General features: G+C 37.2%; 1 protein-coding gene across 1 annotated transcript; it reads left to right on the top strand.

Moving 5' to 3' along the window:
- The first annotated feature begins 1,303 nt into the window (after positions 1 to 1,303).
- Positions 1,304 to 11,183, top strand: LOC130216847 (cadherin-like protein 26). The gene is made up of 8 exons (XM_056448726.1): positions 1,304 to 2,066; positions 3,016 to 3,138; positions 3,300 to 3,446; positions 4,397 to 4,520; positions 5,073 to 5,254; positions 7,189 to 7,320; positions 8,613 to 8,795; positions 10,800 to 11,183. The coding sequence occupies exons 1-8, from the start codon at positions 2,040 to 2,042 to the stop codon at positions 11,181 to 11,183; spliced, it is 1,302 nt and encodes a 433-aa protein (XP_056304701.1). The 5' UTR covers positions 1,304 to 2,039.
- Positions 11,184 to 18,980: the final 7,797 nt, after the last annotated feature.

Genomic DNA, 18,980 nt, shown 5'->3' on the forward strand with positions numbered 1-18,980 from the left:
TAGGCTAGACAAACCACCTGTGAGCAATTCCAGCATTATGGACGTGACTTTGCAGTAAAATCTTTACATAAATTCACAGAGAAAGTCTATGTTGACATTAAATTGAAACGTCTGTTTATACTTTCCAAAACAACTAACCACAGAGTTATGGAATCAGAAAAATATGAATCGGTAAACATTTCCTATATTTTAAATGAGGAAAATAACAAACCAGGCTCATTATTGATACTTACCCCTATATACATTTCTGAAGATTGCGAAATATATCCCAGGAGGTGTTTTTTTGTGCAGTTTTTGTTTTCACGAATCTGCCAGAAGCTGCTGTGTACACTGTTTCAGATCTCAAATTTCTCTAGCGAGTGTCATTCGCACCTGCTGTTCTCGCCTAAATCCACCAGAGGTCACTGTCGACTGACTGACTGACTGACTGAGTGATCGACTGACCCAACTCACTTCCCTAAACCCAACTGACAGTGTTTTTAAAAGCAATCCAAAAAAAGAAAAGCCCTCACGGCCGCCTGATTTTGACCACGTTTTCAGATTTTACCACATTCTCACCCTGTTATTTACTTGCTTACTTTATTTTTTGGCTTCTGATTTTGTCTTACCCGCTTTCTGGAACTGTTCTTCACCAGACTCGAACCCGTCATCACAGTCAACTGCTCTTTGCGTCTCAAGTCCGCCGATGTACCCAGCTAGTCACTGGACAAACTGGTCACAATGGAACTGTCAGCTGGTAGTGCAAAAAGAAATAGAAGCCGTCAGCGGCGTCATACCACCTTGAAGCGTTCCTCTGAAAGACGAAATGCAGTTATACGTAGCTCTGGCTACATAAATCACGCTCTCCAGATATGTATACGGGGGTACGTTTTCACAGTGAGCCTGTGTTGGATAATAAACGTGTTATGGATGTGACCAAAAAAGTTATCAAGTTTAAAGAGTACAATATACTTTGAAGAGATTCTGTGAATTAAACTGCACAACCCAAAAGAAACGATGCTAATCAAAAAGGATTCTTGACTCTCTATAAAATAAACATGATTGATTTTATTTTATTTATGTCTCTTACTTGCTTATGGATGAGACGGATGTGAAATTGGTGCTTGTGTGACTTTGGTAAATCAAATATGATTGTTTTTAAGACATTGACAGAGACATTTTGAGTATTTTTGCTGTAGTGTAAAATAAAAGCCTACACACAAAAAAAAAAACTAGACAGGATTTTGCTAATTTGGTGAAAACATAATTGCTTTTATGGCAAGGTTGACTTTCCATGAAGTTGATCCTGTAGAGAACTCTTTCATTTCTCTGACACTAGCCAACACATGCACCAGTTTTGCACCTTCTTGACACTTTCTTTCAATCACTCTCTAACTAATAAACAAAACATTGTGCATTTATGAAGTGTGCCTCACACAGGTGAGTGGGCTTAACTACCTGTAGAAACACTCTTCTCTCTATAAAACAATCCTGACTCAGCACTTGTTGTGTGTATTGCCTCTTCTTGTTGAATCGCTGAATGCCTCCTCAATTGTAAGTCGCTTTGGACAAACATGTCTGCTAAATGTAGATGCTTAAACCTAAAGTAAGAACTCTTAAAAGCCTAAAGGTGAACTCATTGTCTAGTTAACATGCTCCTGTCAGATTAACCACTTCATTTGCACTAAACGGTATCTGAATATCTCTCTACTACTCTCATATAACTATATGAAACAATAGGTTTATATCTGCATTTAATTGGAACCAGAACCGGTTTTAGACACTTCTCGTGTTTCTCGATTTTAGTTGTTTATGAATGTCTGGCCTCTCGCCAGATTAAGATTCCTCAGAACCGCCACGCATGCCATCATCCAATTGGCTGCAGAAATATTCATGCAATTAAAAGGATTTCCAGAGAAGTGTCTTTTGCCTCCTTTGGTGCTCCTTTAAAAGGAGTGCCAAAGCCAGCTCGCCTCATATGCACCTTAAAGAACAACTAAATCAAGACAAATCCACAATCCTGCTGAATCTAATTGACCGCTCAATTCTCGCTGCTTGAAATGAAGACCGCTCTGATTGTCGTCGCAGTAAGTAACAGAAGCTAAATATCTTTATAGTATCTTTACGTAATATTGAACAGTTTTCAGTGTTTACACGTTTATAAAACGAAATATTGCATACACTGTAAAAATATCAATAAATCAGCAGTTTTCAGTATTTTGTGATTAATATTTCTGCTTTATTTCTGCTTTGATTTGCATTATGGGATCTTGATCTTTCTTACAACAACTTTAACCTTAAAAGGTGGCTTTTATGAACATTATGAAACGTTTGCAGTGCTATATTGTCTGGGTTGGTATTGTATATTACGCTCAAAAAAACCTTGTAATAATCTACCAGTGCCTGACTTATTTCTCTAGATATTTCTTCTTATATTATTTCAAATGACTAAAATGTCAATAAAAGTCACTTTGCTAAACTGTAGAGTTGAATTTTTAGCTTCAAAAGTTTACAGAGCAGAGATCCGCATCCCATTCTGCAATCCACAACCACAAATAAACAGAAAACACTTGTGAATCACTATATATAGACAGCGTATATCATATCACATTATTAGAGTGGATAATTTTGGTCATTTTGGTTTGACGAGATTTATCTTACATGTACTTCGCTTTTCTTACATAAGAAAGTAATATTTTTCCATTTATTTAGTTTAGTTAGTGTAATTACTGTAAGTGTATAGCATGTACATGCATACATGTGTGTTCCACTTGAATGATTAGATATTTAGTGCAGTGATATTTAGTGATATCTAGCACAGAAATGGGGTCACTATTAATCAGAAATGAGTAATTGTGGAAGATATAAGAACAATTATGAATTTTCATAAGAATGATAACATGAAATATACCAAATTATGTCAGGAAACAAAATCAATTGATGACAAGCATCAAATCCACCACAACAGGGCACCTACAATGCAGCATCTTTATAAATGAATATCATTAACATTTAGTGTAATACTGTCTTTTCCAGATTGTCTATATTCAGTGTGTGAGCATATTAACACAAAACCTACGGAAAAGGCGATCCTGGGTTGTGGATTCACTCTTCATGGAAGAGGAGCTCAGTGGTCCTTTCCCATATAAAATAGGAAATGTAGGTTGTTGGATTGAAACCTTTTTGCAGTAATCCACCACCTTATGCCAGAATATCAAGTTATAAATAGCAAAAGTTGTTAAACAAAAAGAGGAATTGCAAATATTTGGATGGTTTGTCATCAATCAGATTAATAATTTTTAATGTTTCACCTTTTTTAGTTGAATATTGAGAAGAGAGTGGTGGAAAATAGTCTGATCCGTGGACAAGGCATTGACAAGGATCCCAAAGGAATTCTGTCTGTTAAGTCAGACGGTTCAGTTTATGCACTTGGAAAAGTTGATTATGAGAAATACAAGAAGCTAACAGTAAGTCAACAATGACCAAAAAAAATTTTTCATTTAATTTTTCCATTAAAGGAAAATATTGGTACTGATTGCCAGATGTTTTTTATCTTGTATATTATATTGTTATTATGATCTTATTAAATATATGTGTGTTTATAATAATTCAATCAGAAAACTACAAACTGTAATTAAAATATTACAGTAGGCTTAGTCTGCTGTGAAGAAATGGTATGCAGTTGATATGATATCCCTACTGAAAAAAACTGCTTAAACCAGCCTAGGCTGGTTGGCTGGTTTTAGCTGGTTGACCAGCCTGGTTTTAGAGAGGTTTTGGCCATTTCCAGGCTGGTTTCCAGCAATTTCCAGTCTGGTCTTAGCTGGTCAGGCTGGGAAATGACCAGCTAAAACCAGCTTGACCAGCCTAGCCAGGCTGGGGGCCCAGCCAAAACCAGCTTAAACCATTACATCAGCACCAGAATAATGTAAACAACTAGCCAACACATATGACGTTTTTGACTTTACAGATATAAGTTGGTGCAAGACATCGACTGTAAACAAATACTGTTATTAAAGCACGGGTTTAAAAACAAACACTTTCTTACTTTCAACGTATCTGCAGTTCGTTGTTTATGAGAGTGTAGAGGCGCACCGGCCATTTCAGCGGTGAATAATGTAACGCTTCTGATTGGCTACGAAAATCATTATCTCAACAGAAACGCGTGTGATTGGTTAAGAGTCGCATAACACACAATTCAAAAAGAAATCTGGTGTAACCTGCACAGATCTGAATGTAACACGACAAAGAAACACTTTTCATTCCACTTTAAGTTTCACAGCTGTAATAGTCGACTTTTTTAGCCTTCAAGTAGAATTTTTTTTATTTTAGTTTGGTGTTTTCCACAAGCTTTTGATAATTACAGTTAAATTGGGAGGCTATTTCTAATAGTTTCTGTCATTTTGTTGACCTGCAGATCACACTGACTAAAGAAAACACAACTGTTGCGGTGGATTTCGTGGTCTTGGATGTGAATGACCACCCTCCCGTTTTTAATAGGGATGTGTATGAGATCTCAAAAGATGAATCAACACCACAAGGTAAAACCTTTCCCAACACCATACAAAACGGGTTTGTTGGGTAACATTAAAGTGTAGGAGGGATACACTGTAATACATGGTAAAACTATTGTTTTTACATTACTGTGAAGGTTAGGATAGACATTAATAAAATACAATTACGTGGGTAATTTCATACATAATATGATTAATACTCTGTATAATTACTGTTTTTACATTACTGTGAGGGTTGGAGTTGGGGTAGACATTAATAAAATAAAGTAAATGGCTAATTTAATAAGTAATATGATTAATATTTTTGCATTAGCCTACTGTGAGGGTTGGGACGTTATAAAAAAGCAATTTAATGTGTAATTTAATAAATAATACTCAGTATAATCACTGTTTTTACATTACTGTGAGGGTTTAGGAGTGGGGTAGATGTTAATAAAATACAATGTAATGGGTAATTTAATAAATAATTCTTGTTAACTTCCGGCCGCAGCTGTATCCCTTCAAGCAACAACTAGTTTGTTTTCGCTGGGTGGAAGATCAACGTGTCCCATAATCCTCTTTGTCTTGTCTTCTCCACAGGTGAGGTTTTGGTCACAGTGCAGGCGAATGATTATGACCAGGCGGACAGCAGAAACTCTAGGTTTACTTTAAACATCGTCTCAGTGTCTCCATCCACCTCCAGTTTGCAGTTCTTCATTGACCAGCCTGAAGGAGACTTCACTGGCAAGATTTCGTTTAAAGGATGTCTTCTTGACTATGAGGTATCAATAACCGCTGCTTCTCATCTTGAAGATCTTTGCATTACTCAAATATGATTTATGACCATACCCCATCAGGTGTCAGCTGTCAACTTTGACCCTTGTGTATGTGCAAATGCACAGAAAGGGTTTAGCCATTTTGGTTTTAGCTTGTGAGTTCCACACAATTGATTTGTGCTGGGCCAACATGAAGGAATTGAGTTAACTTATTAGTGTTTTACAATTTTAAGTGGATTGAACATAAAGCATTTAAGTTGTCCCAAAAAGTCAAGAATTTTGTTGTTTCGGCTCATTTTAAATACGTAGATGAAGCAAACAACAAGCATCATTATTTTAATTGTGTATATTTGCACGAACACAAGGGTTAAAGGTGACCGCTGACTGTTTTGACGTTTTGACTCATGGTCCCTTATACTTTTGCCTATTTCATATCGCAGATATAATTTGATGTTACAGTAAAATTCCTGCAAATGATCATGTTAACTGTGAATGAAATCATTTTAGTCAAGTGTGCAGCCACTAATATTGCAATGATGGTATGCAATTTTTATTATTATTTCAAACATATTCAAACAATTACTTACTATATGCAATATTATGATAAACTACATAATATAACTAATATAAACACATTTTAATCAAACTGTTTTACTCACTCCCAGGGCTGTTTATATCAAAGTTGATATTTAGCTGCATCATGTTGGTGTTTCGTAACATCTAATAGGTGGGTCGTTGGCCCAACGCTCAACCCCTAACCTAAATTCCCCTATAGCGCATGTGTTTGGACTGTGAGGGAAACCGGAGCACCCAGAGGAAACCCACGCCAACATGAGGAGAATATGCAAACTCCACACAGAAATGCTAACTGACCCAGCCAAGGCTCGAACCAGCGACCTTCTTGCTGTGAGGCGACAGTGCTACCTACTACGCCACTTTGAAGCCAATCAAACTATTTTATTGACTATTAATGTTAAATTAATTTGGTTGAAAATTTTTATTTGTTATGATGTTTATGAATATATATATATATATATATATATATATTCCAGACAAATGCTTCTTTGGTTATACCGTGATATTATCACCGTCATTATATTTAAATATTTCTTAACCTAAAAAAATAATTAAACCTTATGAAATAAACCTGAATGCAAAGAATGCACTATAAGGGAGACACAGCATCTTTATTTCCTTTAGTTTATCAGACAAAGATTAATCTTAATATCAGAAAGTCAGGTATATTACAGTCAGGCACATCGTAATAATAATGATACTATCAACATTTATATATATATAAAAAGATATTGGACACACTATACAATATGGGACATGCAGTTAATGTATTTACCAACATGAACAAACAACGAACAATACATTTATTAATATATTTATTCATGTTTGTTAATGAGTTAATGGAAATACAGTTGTTCCATATTAGTTCATATTAACAATGCAGTAACCAATGTTAACATGCACAGAGTTAGATTTTAATAATGCATTAGTAATTAATACATTATAAACTAATGATTAATAAATGCATATGATTAAATGCTAAGATTAATAAATGCTGTACAAGTATTGTCCATTGTGTTTACATGTTAGTAAATATATTAACTAATAATAAAGGCATAGTTCACTCAAAAAAATGAAAATCAGCTTATTCTGTTAAACACAAAAGCAGATATTTTGAAGAATGCTGAAAACCTGTAATCACTGACTTCCATAGTAGGAAAAACACATACTGTGGAAGTCAAAGGTTACAGGTTTTCAGCATTTTTCAAAATATCTTCTTTGGTGTTCAACAGAATAAAGAAACTCATACAGGAAACAAGTGAAGGATGAGTAAATGATGACAGAATCTTCATTATTGGGTGAACTGTCCCTTTAACTGCGTGTTTGTGAGACTATTCAACCTCTCTATGCATTTGGTTATGTAGGAGGTGCAAAGATACACTATTCTTATTGAAGCAAAGGATCATGGGGAGAAGGTGCAGCTGTCCAGCACGAGCACGGTGATCCTGAACATCATCGACAAAAACAACCATCTCCCAGAAATCACTGCAATGACTGTGAGTAAACACAGTGTTACATTAGCTATGTTTCACTACAAACATGCCAATTAGATTTAAAGGGCACCTATGGTAAAAAAAATCTACTTTTCAAGCTGTTTAGACAGACATATGTGCATGTTTTGTTTTTGGACCGTCATATTGGGGTGATATAAGCACACCCAGTGCTTTTTTTTCAATTTAACAACATTAAAATGGTGGACCAATTGGAGCGGTTTTCAAACCGACCGCAACTTTACGTAGGAGAGCGGTCCCCCCGCCCACCAATATTGATTGACAGGCGCGTCATCATATCCTCAGTTTGTTGATTCACGTCCGCCATTTTCAGCGTGAGTCGAAGCGATATCACTAAAGGAACACGCTAGCTCTATTTTTAGATGCAAGGCTCATTGGGCTCAACACAAGATCAATATTCTCCACATTATCGCTCTAATCGGAATTATTGGTTGTATCTTTAGGTAGGTTTGCAAACATGTGTACTTCTCATTGAGTCTACCTTATACTTCAGCCGTTTGCATTTCTCGCGATCCCAGAAGCTCCCTGTGATCTTAACTAGCATGCGTTTTAGAATACTAAACATCGGTTTCTATCAGGGTACACTCAAGTCGACGGCTGGGCGCCGCGGACCGCTGCAGAAACCTATGTTTAGAATTCAAAAATGCGTGGCGCGATGATTCGGGACACTTCATGTTTCTGCCGCGCCACAGAGAGTGTCTGGTGTGCCGTGTCGCGGCTTCGAGCGGCGCATCCGGTGCCTCAGTCAAAGTTAATTCAGTGTGCGTGGTTATTAGTTTCTGTGTACAAGTAGTTCTGTGTATTCACTAAATGTGCTCCCATTGTAGTTTACCACATTTTTCTTATTTTATTGACTCTTTACTATAAGGTTGCATCAGTTAGTGTTAGTTAGCTGATGATTTATTAACTAATGTTACCAAGCATGCATTTGAATGTTAATAATGCATTAGTAAACATTGAACTATGATTAATAAATGCTGTACAGCTATTGTTCATTATTGGTTAATGTTAGTAAATACATTAGCTAATGAAACCTAAAGTGACCAAAGTTTATCCCACTCAGTTGTGCGCCCCCATTTTTTATGCTCAGTTTCAAAATGAATGCACATCTCACAAACATTTTATGCGATTAATCCAAAATGTGCATAGAAATAGGTGGATGGAAACCAATACTTTGATTCCTCTGAGTTATTGGATGCTGCAGTCTGAATCCAGCTTTACATTTACGGCTGATTTACGGTTTAATCTTTGGTTTAATCTGAGTGTTGTTGTTTCAGGATTTTATGGGAGTGAAAGCGCAGACGGCTGGAGATGTAGTTTGTCGGCTGAAAGTGTCAGATAAAGACAGCAGAGGATCTCCATCTTGGAGAGCTCAATACTCTCTGCAGGGGGAGAAAGCAGAGCATTTTAGCATCCAGACTGACCCCGACACCAATGACGGACTTATAACACTCACTCAGGTACACACATCACTGATGCACAACCTCACTGTTCACTTTACATTTTAACTGGGTGACAATTATATTTTTAATAAAACATGCTTTATTCTGTTAGTAGTTTTTGCCTGAAATTGGCAGAATTTGTCGTTGTCCTCTTTCATTTACATTTTTGCCCTTTAAACTCACCTATTTAAAAAGAAATGGTTCATTTATTCAGTCAGTGAATTAGTTTGTTTGTTTTTTCATTGGTTCATTCGTTCAGTCAGTTAGTTCCTTCATTTATTCAGTCAGTTAAATTGTTGGTTCAATTGTTCATTTGCTCAGTTAGTTTGTTCGTTTGTTCAATTGTTCAGTCATTTAGTTAATTAGTTCCTTTGTTCATTAGTTAATTAATTAGTTCATTCGTTCAGTCAGTTAGTTGGTTTGTTCGTTTGTTCATTTGTTCAGTCAGTTAGTTTGTTGGTTAGTTAGTTAGTTTCTTCGTTTATTTCATTAGTTAGTTATTTAAATAGTTTGTTTGTTCATTTGTTCAGTCAGTTAGTTAATTAGTTCCTTTGTTCATTAGTTTGTTCATTTGTTCAGTCAGTTAGTTTGTTGGTTAGTTAGTTAGTTTCTTCGTTTATTTCATTAGTTAGTTATTTAAATAGTTTGTTTGTTCATTTGCTCAGTCATTAAGTTAGTTAGTTCCTTTGTTCATTAGTTAGTTTGTTCATTTGTTCAGTCAGTTAGTTAGTTGGTTCCTTTGTTCATTAGTTTGTTCATTTGTTCAGTCAGTTAGTTGGTTAGTTAGTTCGTTTATTTCATTAGTTAGTTATTTAAATAGTTTGTTTGTTCATTTGTTCAGTCATTTAGTTAATTAGTTCCTTTGTTCATTAGTTAGTTTGTTCATTTGTTCAGTCAGTTAGTTAGTTAGTTCCTTTGTTCATTAGTTTGTTCATTTGTTCAGTCAGTTAGTTAGTTGGTTAGTTAGTTAGTTTCTTCATTTATTTCATTAGTTAGTTATTTAAATAGTTTGTTTGTTCATTTGCTCAGTCATTAAGTTAGTTAGTTCCTTTGTTCATTAGTTAGTTAATTAGTTAGTTCATTCGTTCAGTTAGTTAGTTTGTTCGTATTTTCATTTGTTTAGTCAGTTAGGTAGTTCCTTTGTTCATTCGTTATTTAGTTAGTTAGTCACTCAGTTAGTTCAATTGTTCAGTTAGTCAGTTAGTTTGTTTGTTTGTTCATTTGTTCAGTCATTTAGTTAGTTAGTTCAGTTGTTCATTAGTTAGTTAATTAGTTAGTTAGTTTAGTTTTTTCGTATTTTCATTTGTTCAGTCAGTTAGGTAGTTTCTTTGTTCATTCGTTAGTTAGTTAGTTAGTTAGTTAGTTAGTTAGTTCATTTATGCAGTCAGTCAGTTAGTTAGTTACTTAATTAATTTATTCGTTCATTTAGTTAGTTCATTTGTTCAGTCATTTAGTTAGTTAATTCCTTTGTTCATTATTTAGTTAATTAGTTAGTGAGTCCCTTTGTTCATTAGTTAGTTAGTTGATTTGTTCAGTCAGTTAGTTATGTAGTTCCTTTGTTTATTGGTTAGTTCTTTAGTTAATTAGTTCATTCAGTCAGTTAGTTAGTTCTTGCGTTCATTCATTTGTTAGTTATTTATATCTTTTGTTCGTTCATTTCTTCAGTCAGTCAGTTATTTAGTGAGTTAGTTCCTTCATTTATTAGTTCGTTAGTTAATTAGTTCCTTTGTTCAGTCAGTTAGCTAGTTTGTTAGTTTGTTCATTCGGTTAGTTAGTTAGTTAGTTTGTTCATTAGTTCAGTTACTTATTAAGTAAAATATTTATTTGTTCATTCATTTATTTATTGTATATTATTTATTGACCAGTACATTTTTCCCGCTTTCCCAATGTGGTAATTCATCACTACTGGTAATATTTTGGATATTTGGAAAAAAAAACGTTCTTTCTTTTTTAGAAAGTCGATCTCCATGGCTCAATATTGCATTTTATTCCAGACTCATTATATGCCATTTTGTCCCACAGCCGTTGAGTTTTGAGGTGGCGTCCAGTTTGAGTGTCATTGTGAAGAATGAGGAGCCCTTTTTCTACTGTCGGGTTAAAGGACGTCCCAAACATGGACTCTGGCATGTGGATTACAGCAGAGGGAGATCCAGCAGCTTCACATCGGCCTCTCTTCCACTGCAAACTGTAGATCGGGACGCCAGAAACTCAAGAAAACTAGAGTCTGTGATGGAGACAGGCCCGATGCTGGAGTCTAGTCAACACTACATGTGTCTGTCTGAGAAAATGGTCAATATTACAGCTGTAGATGCAGACCGACATGACCCAGCACTAAAATTTCAGCTGATGGGAGATGCTGAGCGCCAATGGAAGCTTCAGTATAATGGAGGTAAGAACCGAATGTGATTCACAGATCCCCACCAATGTCAAAATTAAACTTACCTCCTTGGTGTTCAGCATTAATGGCAATAAACTACATACATCTGTTTTCTTCCAGGCTCTTCTGTGAGACTGATTAAAGAGAGTACAGTACATGCAGGCGATCATATGCTCACCATCAAGATCTCCGACAGCCAGGGCCAGTATTCACTCCAGAGTCTCTCTGTCCACGTTTGTGACTGTCAACTTTCTGAAAACTGCAGCGTGCGCAGAAAAATCCAGATCAACATCGCTGCTGTCGCTGCCATCGCCGTCAGCTTGATGCTGCTGCTGGGTAAGCAGAGAGAAGGATTTCAACTTGGTTTGATCACACTTTATTTTAATGTACAATTCACACTATTAACAGTCATTTAAATAAGACTTTTAGCGCAATAAACTACTAATTAGCTGCTTAATATAGTCCCTTTAAGGCTAGTCATCTTTCAAAGAAGTCAGCGGACATCTTTGAAATGCCTCTCGGGCGTTCTTGTTGAATGGGGAAATATCAAATTCTCCAAAACTCTTTGCCAAGCTGACGATTAAACGTCATATTTGAAGTCACCAATAAAATTTAACTACGACTCTCTCTAATGTTTTATTTCTAGACGTTCGAATCAAACAAAATCTGCATTTTCTCAGGTTCCCTAATTTAATCCGCACTGAAAGGAAACGAGATCATGACACCAACCTTATTTATGGCTGTTTCCGTTTATCATTCTCTGAATAATGCCTCCTCCAGTCGTGCTGGTCTTCTGAAGTAAATCTGAAGTAAATATTAATGGTAAATCTCCTCCACAAATGACAGCAACTCTTTGTTTGTAAGTTTGTGTGCGTTCAAGTAGTTTCCTTCATGTGATGTGCATTTGACAGGATGGACTGTACCTCGCATTCATTTCATACAGATTACAAAACCAGAGAACATTTGTTTTCAAGTTGATTCGGGGGACGTTCTGGGGGCGGTGTTTGCGTGACGCGCTGCGAGCAACTAGCCCGACAGTGGAAACGCGACATGATTTCGGCCTCATTTCTCAACCTCCCGGGCTATTGGCCCGGCCTGGCCCGATTAAAGCCCTGGCTCGCACTGGCCCGATAGTGGAAATGCGGCTAATGATCGGTTCCTGTTCTAGAAGTGACACGTCTTGTGTATTCTATAGTCTGTGTTAATAGTTAGTAGGGTAGTAGTTGGGTTTAGGTGTCAGGTAGAAATTGGAGATGTAAATAAGGTCTTATTTTATAAGTGCTAATAAACAGTTCATATCTTAATAATAGGCAGGTAATAAGCCCGTAATAAATGGTGTGAATCGCCACTTAAACTAAAGTGTTACCATGAAATCGTTCCAAATAGAGCTGTTCAGGTCATCTGGTGAAATTATGTTCATATCGCAATATATACAGTGCTCAGCATAAAGAAGTTTTATGCATTTCTCAGTGAATATAGGTCATACATTTAAACAAAACTTATTTATTAAACTGATATATTTATTAAAATATTACTTTATTAATATTTCAGTCACCAAATATCTTCAGAAATGGAAAGAGAATGCATTTAAATTCATGCTAAATATTGGGGGAAAATACAAACAATCAACATTTTATTTATTTTTTGTTTCTTGATTTTTCATCTTTAAAAAAAAATGTATTTTATATTTTTGCCTCGCTTATACATTTGGACTAGTAACTTCTGGACTGTTATTGTACGTTATTTTGTTAGATTAGCTCCAGATTTGGCTTTAGCACTGACTAAACTAATGTATATGCACATGTATAATATTATAAAGCATCCTGTAAGGAAATATTAATAGGAAATTTTAATTAAAAGATAGATTTGTGAGGGGGGGGGCATCACGATGGCACAGTGGGTAGCACAATCGCCTCATAGCAAGAAGGTTGCTGGTTCGAGTCCCGGCAGGGTCAGTTGACGTTTCTGTGTGGAGTTTGCATGTTCTCCCCGTGTTGGTGTGGGTTTCCTCTGGGTGCTCCTGTTTCCCCCACAGTCCAAACACCTGGGTGAATTGGGTAAGCTAAATTGTCCGTAGTGTATGTGTGTGAATTAATGTGTATAGATGTTTCCTAGTGATGGGTTGCAGCTGGAAGCGCATCTGCTGCGTAAAACATATGTTGGAGAAGTTGGCGGTTCATTCCGCTGTGGTGACCTCAGATTAATAAAGGGACTAAGCCGAAAAGAAAATGAATGAATGAGATTTGTGAGGGCTGAACTCATTTATGCTGAGCACTGTACAATATATTGCAGGAAAAACCAAATCTCGCAATATTAGCAATTTTCAGTATCTCACAGCCCTGTTTTGAGTGCACATTCCTGTAAAACTAATAACGCTGTGTGTGTTTGTACTTCCTAATTAAAGGTTTCTCATTGATGATGTGCCAGATAAGAGTAAACAAATCTGCCATGAAATTCTCTACAAATGTGCCGCAAAACCCTGAGTCCTCTCTGAGTCGTGACCTTCCTGAAACTGAAAACATGGTAAGCCTGATTTACAGTACTTGTTATGTGACGTTCTTTTTAACCCTCCTGTTGTCTAACAATGCTGCATACACTATTACATCCTTCTGGTCAAAAATGTCCCGCCCTCACTAAACCTCTAAAATAAAGCAGATCGATTTCATTTCAGTCCTCATATCTATTTAACAGTATTCATAACAGTTAAAGCAGCAGATTCTTATTGAGTGTGTGCGTTGTAGTGTGTGTGTGTGTGTCTGTGTGTGTGTGTAGTTCTTGTGGTGTAAAAATGGTTTTATAGCTGGCAGGTCAAAATTGACCCAAAGATCAATCCTAAATGTGTACAGCCTTCTTGAAAATAGAAAAATTATGCATTTTAGTAAAAGTGATTAGGGTTTTTTCTGCTGTTAAAATGATGCCCGGTGCCACAACAGGAGGGTTAATATCCTTTGACAATATTGTAACTGATGGACGCTGGACAACGGAGTTGAGGATCCAATAGCAAGTTCATTAAGAGAATCATCTAGCATGCATAGGTGGAAACAGGAGCATACAGATAATTCAAAGCGTGGTCAATAAACAGGCGAGCTGTCGGTACAGGTGGCAAACAATGAAAACAAAGTAAAATGTCAAACACAGCAAGGCAAGAGAAAACGCATCGTAATGCTCACTTAACAGTTTAACACAACCCAGGGCTCATTCTGATAATGTACGTCCCAAAAGCTACGGTTTTTTTACAGTTTTGTTTTTTTCGCGAATCCACCAGAGGCCGCTGTGTACGCTTTTTCAGATCTCAAATTTCTCTCACGAGTGTCATTCGTGCCTGCTGTTCTCACGTATATCCACCAGAGGCCGCTGTCGACTGACTGACTGAATGACTGAGCAATCAACCGATCCCCACACCCTCCTTCTTCCCTAAACCAGGGACGTTGCTAGACATAAAGCTATACTCTACTGTATATTATATGTGTGTATATATATATATATATACATTATTATTGATTAGTGATGGCTTACAGCTGGAGGGGCATCCGCTGCTTAAAACATATGCTGGATAAGTTGGCGGTTCATTCCGCTGTGGCGACCCCAGATTAATAAAGGGACTAAGCCGAAAAGAAAATGAATGAATTATTGATATTATACAATTATTTTTCAAAATAAATAACAGAAATTAATCCTAAATGTAATTGGGAAGTGATGTTAAGGAGTGATGCTAAGATAATTTAAGAAATTTTTTGCATAAATATTCATTTTATTCATTCATTCATTTTCTTTTCAGCTTAGTCCCTTTATTAATCTGGGGTCGCCACAGCGGAATGAACCGCCAACTCATCCAGCACGTTTTTACGCAGCGGATGCCTGTCCAGCCGCAACCCATCTCTGGGAAACATCCACACACACTCATTCACACACATACACTATGGACAGTTTAGGCTACCCAATTCACCTGTACCGCATGTGTTTGGACTGTGGGGGAAACTGGAGCACCCGGAGGAAACCCACGCAGGGAGAACATGCAAACTCCAAACACCAATAAATAAAATATTAATTTAATTACAATGAAATTCTATAGACAACTCTAGAATTTAGAATAGAATACAAAAAAAAGATGTTTCATAGAATTATCAGTTGTGTGTTGTCTTAGACCCGACTGATGGCCGAGAATTAGGTTTATTAAGTTTTACCTCCCTGACTCATCATCCTTCATCATGCTTCATACAAAAAATCTATCAGGAGCTCTGCTCAGTCAAAATAAGATCACCGCCATATTGTTTAAACTTTGTTTTGTTGACTTGTAAAATTCACTTCGTGCCGACACCTCCGTATAATAGACTGTAACGCCGGCTATTTTTTCGGCGTGCATGTTCTCTACCGGCACTTATACCGGGAGCAGAGCAGCGCATCAGCGTCAAGCAGCAGCGGTGTGCGTGAGGCACATGGGTATGTGTTTTTTTTTTTCTTCTGCGCACATGCTCAGTTCGCTTTTTCAATAAACTACATTGCTTATACCAGCGTTGGTTCTGTTGCACATAGAGAATAACGTCTTTATTCTGGGATTGCCTCTCTTAATAAATACACTTGCATATAAAGTAAATCGTATCTCAAAGCATTTACTGGGGCACTGGCGATTTTTACTGGGGCACGTGCCCCAGTAAATGGGGTCTAGTGACACCCCTGCCCTAAACCCAACCGCAGTGTTTTTAAAAAATCCGTAGCTTCGTTTTAAAGATAAAACGCTACCATATGTAGCTCTGGCTAGATAATTCGTGATCTCCACAAATGTATATAGCGCTATGTTTTCGTAGCTTTTTGATTTCGTGGCTAATTCATATGAATTCATACGGTCTCATTCGTACAATTTAATACGATTTACTGATGACAGTTGGGTTTAGGGGCGGAGTTTGGTGCCACGCCTCCTTTTAAAACTGAACTCGAATTAGCCATTAAACTGACAAAGCGTTTTCCCAGAGATGGGTTGCAGCTGGAAGGGCATTCGCTGCATAAAACGTGCTGGATAAGTTGGCGGTTCATTCCGCTGTGTCCCCGGATAAAGAAAAGGGACTAAGCCAAAAGGAAAAATTAATGAATGAATGAACTGACAAAGCGTAAAATACTAACGTTTCCTCGTGCGATCAGGCTGGTAGCGCATGTTGCAATGTGGTGTAGCCCAATATTTGAGATCTACATTATGAATTGTGAAATGTACTGAGCTCTGATTGTTTGTCTGCTGTTCTCTGTTATACAGAATGCGAGTTTAATTCCGATTTGAAAGAATTGAGCCAACGCTATCAAGCTGCATGTGAACAAATATGAAGGAAATGAACTTGATCAAGAACTGCAATAATGACTGCTGGCTTTTGCACTGTAAACTTTAAGGCTGTTGAGTGTGCGCCTTCATACAAGATGAGTGACTGGAACAGACTGAATTAAATAACCCTGATTGTGTAAATGATCAATCACAGACTTTGCCACTTTAAAGATTGACATGAAGGGATGTCTTTTTATAAGAGATGTTTTAATATGTGTATTTTATTTCTTTATTTATTGTGCTGAAATAAAAGGAAACGGAAATGCTGTTGGTGATTTGAGTATTAATCATTTCCGACTGTCTTACACAGACACAACGTCCAGTTAAGCAGTGACATACATGTATTTTAAACATACATAAAGAGTTAAAATGTATTTACACATAAATGCATCATAGGAAATATTTCAGATGGTATTACATAAACAAACGCGCACACACACATGCACACACACAGTCTATAAAACAAAAACCTAAAAAATAAAGATTAAATATTATCTATTAATATTGTTCAGGTTTGTGGCCTTCAGAAAATCCTTCAAGTCAAGCGTCTGTATTATTCTACTCTTAGTTTCATGCTAATGTATTGTGTTTTAATTGTACAGCTCTTTGACCTGACATTCATCATAAAAACATGACCACCTGAAGACCTTTGGCCTGCGCAGCACTCATTACATTACATTACATTCATAAACCTTCTCACAGTCAAACTATTTCACTGTTACTCTGATAAAACCTGATGCACAGCTGCTGAATCTGGTAATTGTCGGGAATGTGTAAAGCACATGATCACTCACTTCATTTAAATCACACACATCCGTCTTATTCTTGCTAAACATGTCCTTTTAACAGGATTGTTAAACTAGATTACTGAAATAATGGCAAATGTTTTGGGGATAATGTGAAGTATTATATTTGAGTTAATGGAGTTGAGTATACAAGCAATATAAAGCAGTGTAATGCAGTTTGAAATTTAGTTTATACAGATGAAGTCTGAAGTCCCCCCTGTATAATTTATTGGCCAGTTTCTGGTTAATGGAGAGAAGCTTTTTGTTCCAATACATTTCTAAAGATAATAGTTTTAATAACTCATTTCTAATAACTGATTTCTCTTATATTTACCATACTAGTACTGGGTTGGACCCGCTTTCCCCTTTAGAACTGCCTTAATCCTTCATGACAGATTCAACAAGCTACTGCAAATATTCCTCAGAGATTTTGCTCCATATTGACATGATAGCATCACACAGTTGCTGCAGATTTGGCTGCTGCACATCCATGATGCCAATCACATGTTCCACCAAAATCCCAAAGATGCTCTATTGGATTGAGATCTGGTGACTATGGAGGCCATTTGAGTACAGTGAACTCATTGTCATGTTCAAGAAACCAGTCTGAGATGATTGGTGCTTTATGACATGGTGCGTTATCCTGCTGGAAGTAGCCATCAGAAGATGCAGACACTGTGCTCATAAAGGGATGGACATGGTCAGAACAATACTCAGCTAGGCTGTGGCGTTGACACCATGCTCAATTGGTACTAATGAACCCAAAGAAAATCTCCCCCACACCATTACACCACCACCACCAGCCTGAACCGCTGATACAAGGCAGGATGGATCCATGCTTTCATGTTGTTGAGGCCAAATTCTGAGCCGAGCATCTGAATGTGTCAGCAGAAATGGAGACTCATCAGACCAGGCAACGTTTCTCCAATCTTCTATTGTCCAGTTTTGGTGAGCCTGTGTGAATTGTAGCCTCAGTTTCCTGTTCTTAGCTGACAGGAGCGGCACCCGGTGTGGTCTTCTGCTGCTGTAGCCCATCCGCCTCAAGCTTGGACGTGTTGTGTGTTCAGAGATGCTCTTCTGCAGACCTCGGTTGTAACGAGTGCTTATTTGAGTTACTGTTGTTTTTCTATCAGCTGGAACCAGTCTGGCCATTCTCCTCTGACCTCTGGCATCAACAAGGCATTTGCGCCCACAGAACTGCCGCTCACTGGATATTTCCTCTTTGTCGGACCATTCTCTGTAAACCCTAGAGATGGTTGTGCGTGAAAATCCCAGTAGATCAGCAGTTTCTGAGCAGCCCGTCTGGCACCAACAACCATGCCACGTTTAAAGTCTCTTAAATCCCCTTTCTTCTCCATTCTGATGCTCGCTTTGACCTGCAGCAGATCGTCTTGATAATGTCTACATGCCTAAATGCAGTGAGCTGCTGCCATGTGATTGGCTGATAAGAAATTAACGAGCAGTTGGACAGGTGTACCTAATAAAGTGGCCGGTAGGTGTACACACTCAGTCAAACCTGAAATGATTCAAACCCCTGGCAAATTCTGACTTAAAGTGTAAACTTCATTCAACCAGCAAGTTTTAACAAGACCACAAATGACACAGGCCTCTCCCAAAATATAATAATTAGTAAGGATAAAAGGAATTACTAAAATGATCATCTGAAATCTTTATTACCTCAAGTGTTACTAGCCTATATGAACTGTTGTTGCACTGAATGAAACTTTAGTGTG

The sequence above is a fragment of the Danio aesculapii genome, chromosome 23, assembly GCF_903798145.1.
Source record: "Danio aesculapii chromosome 23, fDanAes4.1, whole genome shotgun sequence".
Classification (NCBI taxonomy): domain Eukaryota; kingdom Metazoa; phylum Chordata; class Actinopteri; order Cypriniformes; family Danionidae; genus Danio; species Danio aesculapii.